This window comes from Octopus sinensis, linkage group LG20 (assembly GCF_006345805.1).
Source record: "Octopus sinensis linkage group LG20, ASM634580v1, whole genome shotgun sequence".
NCBI lineage: Eukaryota > Metazoa > Mollusca > Cephalopoda > Octopoda > Octopodidae > Octopus > Octopus sinensis.
The window spans coordinates 13139260-13152192 of NC_043016.1; the positions used below are offsets into that span (position 1 = coordinate 13139260).

At 34.2% G+C, this 12933-nt stretch overlaps 1 protein-coding gene across 8 annotated transcripts in view; it reads left to right on the plus strand.

Moving 5' to 3' along the window:
• Positions 1-12933, plus strand: part of LOC115222684 (centrosomal protein of 170 kDa protein B) — a 360932-nt gene that overhangs the window by 321564 nt on the left and 26435 nt on the right. For 6 of the 8 annotated variants that reach the window (XR_005003214.1, XM_036511665.1, XM_036511667.1 and 3 more), the window contains one exon: positions 8804-8992. The exons of the other annotated variants lie outside the window; for them this stretch is intronic. Coding sequence is in view for 5 of the 6 variants with exons in the window: in XM_036511665.1 (XP_036367558.1) it covers positions 8804-8992 (189 nt within the window). In the remaining variant the exon portion in view is untranslated. The remainder of the gene's footprint in view (positions 1-8803; positions 8993-12933) is intronic. 8 annotated transcript variants of the gene reach the window in all.

Consider the following 12933-nt stretch of genomic DNA (forward strand, 5'->3'; position numbering starts at 1 on the left):
ATAAATAAATAAATGCAAAGTGGGATTGATTTTGGAAGGGTGTTTCACTTGACTCAAGCCATTAGAATAATTGCCATTAAAAAACTTATCAAAAGCATTAAAATTGCCGCCTTTTTTACAGATAAAGAAACAAGCATAAAATGGCTGAAGAAAATATCAGTGCAAAGCATCTCAGAAAATATATATCTTAAACATTTCCTAATGCAGTGGTTCTCAACTGTTTTTTTTTTTTGTGTCTGGACCCCTTTGATTCCTGTTTTAACTCGGGGTGTGGGACTCTCATAGTCATTTGATGTCTAAAATCTCCTGTTATATTTTTGTGACTGAATATTGTTAGGAATTGTATAAAAAATGTTTAAATATTTTCTGCATTGTAGAAATATAACTAGTTTTGCACATAGATTTTGCATATAGATTGCACATAGATTTTGACAACAAAATCTCCTATGGAGCCTGATTGAGAACCACTGATCTAATTAATGATTAATCCCTAATGAAGAATCTCCGTTTGGGGAACTTTTAAAGTAACAACTTTAGTAAGATTTTCTCCTTGATGTGTTTGTTTAACCCTTCAGCATTCTGATTACTCTCTCAAAAGTAACCCATATTCATTCATTCATTCACATTGATTTGGATTAATCATGCATTGTCCCGGAGCTTTGAGAGTCCAATGTTGTGATTGCTTATTTTTTTAACAGCATTGTAAAGGAGGGGTAAGAGGCTGTAAGAACGTTAAAACAGGTAGAATATTTGGGCCAGATATGATCACTTTAAATGCTAAAGGGTTAAACAGTATTTATGCTTACCATTTTTCAGATAATGTCTGAATAAATTTTCCCTTCTTCCCTTCTCCCCTCCAATGATTTAACTTCATCTCTATCTACTATTGAAAATAGATTTCAGATCTCATACTTGTATGTAATAATAGTTTTTTAACTTTTCTCTTTTTGCGCAGCTCTGAATAACCTGAAAAATATGAGCACATGATGGTCTTTCTTTGGTATATTCCTTAAGAAAGGCACCAGTGTGTGGCTTATAACTTTGCTCATTTTTTATGTTTTTTGTTTGATGATGGAATTCAACCTTTGAAATTGATTATGCAAAAAAGAAGTACATTGTGTGTACTCATATAAATATGTAAATAAATACATGCATCTCTCTCTCTCTCTCTCTTTCTCTCTCTCTCTCTCTCTCTCTCTCACACACACTCTCACACACACACACACACACACACACACACACACACACACACACTTATATATACTTATGCATTCATACAATTATTTGAACATAAATCAAAATCAATTCGATGACTGGCATCTGTGCTAGCGGGGTGCAAAGAGCACCATACAAGTGTGATCGTTGACAGAGCGGCTATTCGAGTATGATCGTTACGATCATTGCCAGAGCAGCCAGCTGGCTTCCGTACCTGTGGCACATACAAGGGCACCATTTGGGTGTGATCATTACCAACGTCGCTTTACTGGCACGTGTAAAAAGATTCGAGCGAGGTCATTACCAGTACTGCCTGACTGGCCTCTGTGCCGGTGGCATGTAAAAAGCACCCACTACACTCTCGGAGTGGTTGGCATTAGGAAGGGCATCCAGCTGTAGAAACTCTGCCAGATCAAGATTGGAGCCTGGTACAGCCATCTGGCTCACCAGCCCTCAGTCAAAATCATCCAACTCATGCTAGCATGGAGGGCGGACGTTAAATGATATGTGTGTGTGTGTGTGTGTGTGTGTGTATATATGAGTGTAAGTATGTATGTATGTATGTATAATCGTTTATATACTTATGCACATACATTCACTTTTTTTTTTTTTTTTCCTGGTGGGATAGGAAGAAGATCCATCCTTTCAATGTATCAAATAATGATGCACACAGCCAGCAACTAAGTGAACTAGGTTTTTTTTTTTTTTTATTATTGTGTGTGTCGAGTCATAGACCATGCTAGACAGCATACACTGTAAAATTCTCCATGTCAGTCAGCATAGAAAAACTGGTGTTGATTTATCTACATGGGTACATTTGTATGTTCATTTACACACACACATGTACGTATGTATATGTATGTATACTTGTGTGTATAATACTCATGTGGCTAGTGTGCATATGCAGTGGCCATGTGTTGCCCCACCCACCATCTTTTCATTGCAAGCCCTTGTCTTAATTTAGATCTATGAAAGATTTAATCTTTCTCATTACTCTTGTAGTACTTTTAGTAGAGTATTATAGTGTGTGTTATATTTTACTAGAAATATATTTTTTGGGAACTCGGTTGTACTTTGAATAAGGGAATATTTGTTTGCTGAAGTCTTTTTTTTTCTTCTAATCTGATTAGAGATCAGAGTATTGTGCCTAATAAGCAAATAAACACAGAACTATGCTAATATGGCAGAACAAGCCTTCTCAATACATTCTGAAGAGACAACAAATAACTGAAATGCCTTTGAAAGAAAATCCATTTACAGCCTTGTCGTACAGTTTAGACATTCTAAGTGTTAGAAGCAAGATGTGGAATTGCTTCAGTATCAAAGCAATTTCTATGTTAGAAATTCAAAGCAGTTATTTAGATGTACGATTAGATTCGATGGACTATCTGATGTGTAGAATGAAGAGCGAGTAACAAAAATGTCCAAGTTCTAACAAGGCATTCTTACAATGGAAGGAAGATAAGAAGAATAGAGATGATACTGATATGAATTATTCTTTTATTTGAAGTGGCGTAGTTTCGTAATTGGTTAGAATTTATTAGTATTCAAAGCAGTGGGTGGTGTTGAAGAGAGAAAAGAAATGTGCATTAAATTCTGCATAATTCTTGGGAAGCAAGAATGCTGATGTAATTTTCTTGAAGTTTGAAGGAATTTATTAGGAGTTTCTAAGGAATTGCTCTGGAGTGTTTTAGGAAATAGAGCCTTTTTTGTAGCCTTGGTAGGAGGGAGAGGAAGCCTAGACCATTGACATAGTAATTGGTTTAACCATAGGTCAACCTATGATGGTGTTCCAGTCATGACCATCCCAAGTGTTGTGATCCTAGGATGTGTGAATATCCTTCCCGTATTTTTTTTTTTTAAATAGGGTAGATGTACTTTGGAGGAGAGTTGGTCCTTATTTCTAGCAGATTGAGTGCCTGTGGCTGTTGGTGAAAAGGAAAAAAAAACATTTGTTAATGAAACTTATATCCTTATTCTGTTTGTCTAAGCCACTTAAAGAGATAAAGGATAAGTGAAAGATAAAGGATTATGTCATAGCGTATGTTACTCATAATGTGGATATCCTATCCAAAGTCACAAAACTACAGAAAGATGCACAGAAGTGTATCTGTAGCAAACGTAATGCATCCGGTAGCTGTGGTGGAATAGTTTAGTTTGGATTTCTGTGTCCTTGCACATATTCATTAGCAAGCATCCACCATCAACTGAATACTTAGACACATCGATAGCCTCTACTGCTATAGAAAAGCAAATGTTGCAAATTGGTGGTGGGCTGGGTACACACACACACGCACACACTCTCTCTCTCTCTCACACTCACACCACACAACACACAACACACACTGTTAAAAATAAAGCATTTTTGTTTTACAAAGGAATTAACAAATTTTGCAGTATTTGGGAATCTGAAGGTACTCGTGATACTTAGTTAAACTCTCTGCCAGTTCTGTTCCAACTTCCTCTGGCAAACTACCATCACTCATTTGAAATAACTAAAATCACCCTCTTAAACACGTCTCTTCACATTCCATACAAAACCAAAGAATACAGCCAAAACGTCTGTAGGGTGTTGACTTACAACTGTGCAGAAGCAGTAGAAGGAAAGAACAACTCTGCTGGTAATTTCTAGAGAAAGTCTCCTACCATTAGTAGTTCAAAGGCTTTCCTATGGCTGCAGCACTTGTAAGAATACCATCATAAAAACAAAAGATATCTTGTGCATCGTATATCCTACAAGCTTCCCTGTCTCCCAGATAGCAACAATGCTTTTTGGTTCCTTGCCAAGAGGATCTCTCTTAACTTTGCATGATCTTCCTACCTACCACTCCTCAACCAAGACAGATCGGTTGGCAACATCTCCGCTTAAAATGAAATAATATTAAAGCATCTACATTCGCTTCCTGCTTTGCCTGCAACTCATCGCTGAACAACTCTCAACAGAGCTACTTCCAAAACTCTCTTTCACCACACCTCAGTCTCACTATGACTTGGTGTGTGAAAATTCCTTTCATCACTCCAACCCAATGAAGTGACTAACCTCAAGTGTCTTTCCCATTATGCACCCCCTCATCTCTCCTTTCTCTCCAAATCTGTAGATGCATGCAATCCATCTACAATCTATGAAAAGAACGGGTTCTTTAACCCTGCCAAATACTGACCACAAGTAATAGTAACAGTTGTAAACAGTCACCTCCTGCATCTCTCAGAATCCCTCTCAGGCTTTTTTTAAAACCCTTTATCATTCAGACTTCTCAGTTAAATGCAATGCTTATCTATTCACATTGTTTTGAATTAATCATGTTATCTCAGTTTTGATATTTCTGACAGTGTAGGGAGGATATGAGACGTAGCATCTGGTCAGTTTGAGCATAAAGCATGTTGAATATTCGATCCATATGTAGCTGGTTGAAATAATACAGAGTTAAGCACCAGTATATGGTCTCCAAGTGAGATCCTCTGGGGGATGTTACCTTATTGCAGTCATCAATATACCCCCCTCCTGTTCATCAATGTCTCCCACATTCATCCTCCAAAATATTAATTGATATACTTGCTCACACACACCTGTGTGCATATGATATGACCTTTTACTCCTTAACCTTTTACCCACATACAGTTATCTTCCAAATGCAATGTAAGGCCTCACACCAGGTACAGTAACTTCATGAATAGAACTCTTGGAAGTATTTTTCAGTGGGGTCAAAACGAATTGGTCGTAGGCATACATGGTCAAGGTGGACCTAAACCAAACAACTACCAGCTGCATTTCTTACTACAACAGCCTCTGTTTTTCTGAATTAGCTATTTACATGCCCTTTCTATCCACACCCCAGTATCTAGAATTCCTTCTAGAATTCTCTTCTGGCCTTCATTTTTGCTGTAGAAACTTACCTATATAGAAAGGGAGATTGCATATTCCAGGGTATACTGCCACTGCTCAATTGACTCTACTACAGCTTATATATAAGGTTCTAAAATATTAACTAAAAGTTTATAAATAGACCAAGTTGAATATTTGTTTAGAGTAAAAGGTTTTTAAAAGATAATTATAGTTTTTTTTTTTTTTTTCTGAAAATTACATTATGTTGTGAAATGCTTGTCAGATTGTCATCTTGAGGGTTATGTTTAATGAATACACACCATTTAAAGAAACAATGCTGTAGTTTTTGTCTTGGAGAGAAATCTCTTCATGAACATGTATTACAAGTGTGATGGAGACATCTTGCAAGTTTTTTTTTTTTTTTGTCAATCTTTTCATCAATGCCACTAATTATCTTTTGGCTATCGACTGCTACAAAACTGACATTTACTTATCAGGAAGCAAATGTTTGTTTGGTCACTAGTATTTCTCTATAAAGCAATCAGATGTGACAATATTGTTGTCTAGTTAGTGAGTGAGTGACCTCTTTGTTTAGGTTTGGTGATATTTGTAGTTTTTAGTTTTATTTATTTTGATATCTATTCCTCAATATTTTTATTGCCTGCATAGTATATACATACATACATACATACATACATAAATCCATAAACATTTTCATTTGTGGATTAACAATGCTACCAATGGATTCATGCTGATTGTCACCTGCATCCAAAATGGAGACGATGGCCAGCATTTTTAAGTGGATTGCTTGAAGATTGTGGAAATCTTTTCCAAATGAAACCATTGACAGTATAGTTAATCCACAAAAAACAAAAAAAAAGGAATATTTATTCATCAAATGCAGTGTTGAGTACCCATTTTCATTGTTCGATATTATCAGAGGTGTGTAACATCCATCCTCATCTACAATAATTAAACATCTTGGCTGATATTTACATCTTCATATGTTTCAATCAGTTTCATCTCTATTCATCACAGATGTCTACATCTTGGTTATTTTTAAAATTATTTTTATTGTTACAATAGTCATTGGACTGTGGCCATGCTAGAGCACCAGCTTCAAGAATTTTAGTTGATGACTTTTGACTTGTTTTGTTTTGTTGATGGTTAAGTTGATTTTCACTAAATAAACACCAGGTTTATGGTCAGCTACTTTATTTTGCTCTGTTTGTTGAATGGCTAAGCTACCTTTTAACACATTGATATACAAAACTATATATGCACATACATTTTCATATATACATATGTATAATTATCATTGTCTAATATCCATTTTCCATGCTGGTATGGGTTGGACAGTTTGACTGGAGAGCTGCACTGGGTTCCAGTCTGTTTTGGATGTAAGAACAGCAGCACCACAATTAAGTGGATCAGCTGTATAGAGAATAATTTGACTGTGGCCATGCAGGAGCACTGCCTTGAAGGGTTTTAGTCAAATCAATCCCAGGACTTATATTTTTCTTAAGCCTAGTACTTATTCTATCGGTCTCTTTTGCCAAACTGCTAAGTTATGGAAATGTAAACACAAAGGCACATACACATATAATGAAGGGCTTCTTTCATTTTCCATCTACCAAATCCACTCACAAGGCTTTGGTTGGCCCGAAGCTATAGTAGATGACACTTGCCCAAGGTGCCACTCAGTGGGAATGGTGTATAGGCATATGAATATTGTTAATAAAAATACAATTCCAATCTAAAAACTCGGCTCCTATGTTGAGTTTTAGTGACAGATATATTAGTAATTTCATTTTATATATTCACTTACAGCACCTATTGAGATGACTACCACTAACTACCTTTAAGTGACATGTAAATCACCCATTTCCACAAAACTAAGGACATGCCATTACCAACAGCCTACTTGCCCATGCAGCCATACAATCCAATCTCATATTTTGGGGACTAAAGAAACATTAGCAATACATAGGGGTGTTCTTTTGGTATTTTTTAATTCCTAAACTCTTTCCATCTATCCATTTTGTAACCTGAATGAACACAAAGGAAGAAACTTTGGAATGCATATTTTGAATAGCTGCACTATAACTATCCCATCTCTCTATCCCACTCTGCCCTACTCCACACTTGTAACAGTTTCCATCCACTGAATTCATTCAGAAAATGGCTTTGTTGGTCTTTTGCTATGATAGAAGACAACTGCTCTAAGAACCACTTGGCCATGACAGCCTCCAAGAATTTTACTGACTCTGTTTGTCTCTCTCTTTCTCTCTCTCTATCTCATCTGAGCATGGTCGAAGCAAGATATCTTCTAAGAAAAGTTGTGAGGTTTATTCTTGAACATACATGCACTTATATAATATTATTGTTCTTTCTTATGAAATATATAGAACTGCTAAAAAGAAGTGCTCAGGTTGAACCCGAGACAAAAGATAAGAATTAAGATATAAACTCAAATTAGGCAATCATACTCATACATTTATAAATTCAACTTAAAATGCGTTTACATATATTAATGCATATTGACACATATGAATATTTAAAAAAAATATTCATAAAATATATATATATACATAAAAATACATGTAAATAAAACCCATGTGGGATATGTATGGAAGGAAGTGTGAGAAAAAAAGGAATGAAAGAAATTTTTCTTGTACAGAAATTAAGAGCGGTTAAGAATTTTGATTAAAAGAACCATAGTTTGGAGGGGTTTTTTTTTGTTGTTTTTTTAAAATATAAATGGAATATAAAGTATATAATACAGTTGAAGGAGGTTCACTTTCAACGGCCATTTCTAAAGCTCATGTCCTGATAGAAAAATTAATAAATTTTACAAACCATGTGGACAATGTCCCCTTCATCAAGAAAGATATCCTCATAAAATTACATTCTTGAAACGAATAAAAGAATTTATTAAATTTTCTATCGGGACATGATCTTTAGAAACAGCTGTTGAAAGTGAATCTCCTTCAACTCTATTATATATCTTTTATATATACCATTTAGATTTTAAAAAAAAACACACTTAACTCTATGGATCTTTTAATCAAAACTCTTAACCGCTCTTAATTTCTGTACAAAAAAATTTTTTCCTTCATTCCTCTTTTTCTCACACTTCTTTCCATATATATCCCACATAGGTTTTATTTACATACATTTTTATGTATGTTTATATATATATATTTATAGTTTATGAATATATTTTTTAAAATATTCATATGTGTCAATATGTATTAATATATGTAAACGCATTTTAAGTTGAATTTATAAATCTATGATTGCCTAATTTGAGTTTATATCTTAATTCCTTTATATATAATTCCTTTATATATATAAATATATATACACACACATACACTTGCACACATAAACATGCATTCATAGTTTTTTTTTAATAAATCATGTTTTAAGCTTAATGGGAACAGTGTGGTGACATTTTTCCGTTATTTTTTGTTCATATTTGTGATTTTTAAAAAAATACTTATATATATATTTTTTGTTTTAGTTACTTTTGAATTTTCTTTTCTAATTTTATTTTTTGTTATCGTTAATATTTTTTTTTTTATTTAATTTAATTTTACTAATCTTTTGAAATCTGTTTATTTTTCTGTCTAACATTTATTATAATTTTAAAGCTTTTCTGTTATGTAAACAATTATTTTCTGTTTTATTTTATTAATGTGATAAGCTTATAGGGTCTGCTTACAGCTGATTGTCACATTCTGTTCCCTGCTTATGTTGTAGGACATCAATAAGAGCTCTTTAACAACTTATTCCTACCAATCTGCTTTTGCTCCTGCATCTAAGCGAAAACCATACACATCAAATCTCCAGTCTTCTTTTTCCACTCTGCAGTCATCTTGTAGGAATTCTTCTTTGCTAAAGAAGGATGATGTTCTTGCGAAAAAGAGAGAATTGTTCAACAGCAGGCAGGTTTGTTGTCTTACTGAATGTTATATTAAGCAATTGGTTAAATATTCTAGCCATTTAAATTAATCATATTTTCTTAGTGCCGGAAGTGAGTTAGCCTCTTGTTATGATCTTTTGCGATTATAAGATAAAGCAATTTGAAGAAGTTAAGTGCCGGCCAGCATGAAGAAAGACAAAAACTAGATTAGGGTTATGAATATTTTTACAAACATGTCTCAACAGGAATATTGCAATGTTGAAGACAAGTTTTGTATAAGATGATTAACCAACATCGGCCCCCATCCCTGAAAAAAAAGGAGCTAAAACTCATCAGTTTAATCCTTATATTCTTGTGGCAAAAATAGTAATAATTAGATATTTAATTATGTAATTCAATATAGTGTTTAAACAATAGCTAGTAATTTCAGTATACTAGTAGTTACATATTTTGTGATACATAGATGAGATATGTATATTATTTACATTAATAATATAGAAAGAATACCAAGATATTCATAAAGAATTCCTAGTCTTCAATGTTAATCTGATTTGATTGTTTAATCTTTACTGTTGCATGGTTGCAAATACATTCAGTCTGTCATTTGAATATATTAGAATCGAATAGCTATTGTAGTCTACATGGACCGCAGAGTGGATTACCAGCCAAGAAACTTTTGTTCTAATCGAAAAGAGATTAAAAGAAATTAGAACCCTCATTGGCTGTTTTCATCAAATGTTCATCTTCCTCCTCATCCTCCTCCTGACATAACAACTTTCCATCTGTTTACGCGCACTTAAAATTGAATTTCTCCTAGAATGAGTACCAATTCCTCATATGTTTTACATTGGTCTTAAAACAAAGCCATTACTGCACAAATGTTATCGGAAAAATTTTTGTTTTTTTTGGTGGGGCGTATTTTTTTCTCTTTCCCCACTTTTCATCATAATAATTCATTGCAACTATATCTTCTTAATTCCATTACAAATCTTTATCAAATTATATACAATGTCTGTGTTTTTCTTTTGGCGGGGTTTCACACTCCCCATATCAGCATGTGTATTTTCCATTTCTTAACTCTTCATAACATTATGGAACCTTGAACGTATGGGAGGGAGAGTATCATGCATATCTCTGTTGCATCTTATGTTGTGTGTGTATATATGTGTGTGTCTTGGTTGCATGTACTTTTACATTCTTTTTATTTACTTTTTTTTTTAAATATGACAATTTAACTTGGTTTTGAATAATATTTTAGCATTGTTTGTGCTGAACTATTAACTACACAGGTGTTAGATTAACAGCTACAATTCTCTCTTACATTAACAATCTTATTTACATTTCTGTCTCCCTATACTTACGGTCAGAAAGGCCTATAAAATCTACTCTTCCATTTGTATATACATTAAGTCAATATTGCCTTTCACCTGTCTGGGTTGTGGTGTGAATGAAAAAAAAAATAGCAATCAGAAATCTGTATAATAAGATATTGATTATGGCCTTTCATCACAGTCCAAAGTCAGAATTATAGAATGTATCCTACTCTTCTACTGGTCTCAGACAATGGACTATGGTCATGCTGGGGCACCACTTTTCAAATATTTTAGTTGATCATAATGATCATGGTACTTACTTCAGTCTGATACTTTCTGATTTCTATTTGTCAAACCACCAAGTTACAAGACAAAGGCACACAGCATAAATAATGTACAGGAACCATAAGAATATGAAATATATAAAAACAAAAGCATATTCTGATGTTGTTGTTGGTATTAAAGATAGGGGAACACAAATGCTTACTAACACAATGCTTCCTAATGTCTTTGAGTCACTTTCAATAATGTACATATTGCTTATCAATAATTTTCACTAAAATCACTGAATCATTGATGGATGATAACATTCCTGTGTTTGTTGTCAGGTCATCTCTGTACTCTGTATTAGCTAATGTGAAAGTCACACACTATAAAGTAACCAACAATAACTTTATAACCAGAATAATTAATGATATTGATTCAATTTCTAATAACTTTATGAAAAATTATTCAAAATGAATAAAAGTTTGTCTCAGTATTTTGTAAGGTATCATCCCTTTGGAGCTCATATTGGGACTTTCTCTTGATTAATCATAAATTTGATTTAATTACCACTGAGAGATGGATCCACATCTATCCACTGTTTGATCAATGCATCTTTCAGCTCCCTAATTAATGCAATTTTTTTATCTTTCTCACAATCTTTTGCCAAGGTATTTCTATATGTGTACTTTTAGATTAAAATCAGGTTTTTTAATAAATCGTTCCAGAGGTTTGATTCTGTGAGCATCCAAGTTTGTGATAACTTATTTGTGTGACATGGAGTTCTGTATTCTTACGAATTAATGGAATAGGTGGGTAATAAACCCTTTCAAGTATTTGACAGTATTTTAGGTCATTTAAATGGTTTTCAACTAAAGAAAAATTAGCTTTGATCTCTGTATTACCTCACCTGCCCCCTCTCCTCCCATACAATAATTCCAATGCTCCAATGTTTAACCGTTCCTTGCAAACAATCAGATGCCATGTTTCACTTTAGTTGCCCAATACATGTTTCTCATTGGTAGGAAGAATTGCAGATTTGTTTTGTCAGACCTAAATTTCTCTACATTGTTGCAGAACTATTTCACCTATTTGATCATTTGGTCTCATCTTTCTTGCATCTCTTCATGCATATATCCAAGCCAATACTGTTCTGATGCCATATGGTGACATGTCTATAGAATTTACAACCTCTTTGCACCGTCAGAAACTTATCTGTAGCTTTCTTGAGTTCTTTTACACTCATCAACATCCTTCTTCAATCCACCTTTTGACTAGTTATTCCCCTATTTTATGATTAATATGAAAAAAGCAAAAAAAATTTTTTTGATTGGATTCTACCATGTTGATACCAGATGACTTGCCTTCATGTAAAGCCAAATATTTGACTGATGTACAGGTACAAAACTACCGGTGGATCATATTTATTTACATAACATTTACATGATAATATATGGAAAACTTAGCAGCTAACAACTGCTACAAATGCTCAGAAACTGTTGTGATTGAAGCCTGTTCATTCCGTCATCTTGTCTTATAAATGTGTGTGTACATGTAATCTCACTGTATCAACAGGGCTATTGAATGTTATATATCGCTGGTCACAATGCACTTCCAATTCTTTCTTGATTGCACCATTGTTTTCCCATCTTGACCTGAATCGTTTAACTAAATTGTCTTCCCATCATTGTTGAAACCTTTCAAGTGGCCGTTTCCAATCTTTTGTCAACTTTTGTCTGTAAACCTTGCAAAATGTCCAGTCCATCCAAACTTGTGTTTTTGGTATTCTGTGGTCATGTCATTCACTCCACACCATTCTGGAATTATCGCCTGTATTATAAATAACTCGGTGAATGTTTGGCAAGAACTTTGCCCAGAAATAAAGAGTGAATATTGGAATGTTGTGTTTGAGCCAATGTTATTCTTTTCATATAAACACACACAATACACAGGCATATTGTATGCATAGAAAGGGAGTGAGAGAGAGAGGGCATGGAAGTATTACTATGAAAGGCTGCAGGATGTGGAAACTTTAGCAAAAAGAGTGTCCACTTCAAATATACATCTAGGATGGCCATGCTAATCATTACACCATGAATTGAGGGTTTGGTGCATGAGCCGGATGTAGCTATAGGTACAAGTATGATATAGATGCAGGACAGCTGTATTATTAAGTTTGATTCCCAACCAAGTGGACCCAGTTTCATCCCACTGTGTGGCACCTTGGGCAAGTGTCTTCTACTAAAGACCCAGGCCAACCAACCACCTTGTGAGTCAGTTTGATAGGCAGAAACTGAAAGAAGCCCTTCATGTGTGTGTGTGCTGTTATCTTGACATAACATGGTGGTTGCAAATGAGTAGCATTGTCATACTGGTGATGGTGTCTGTTT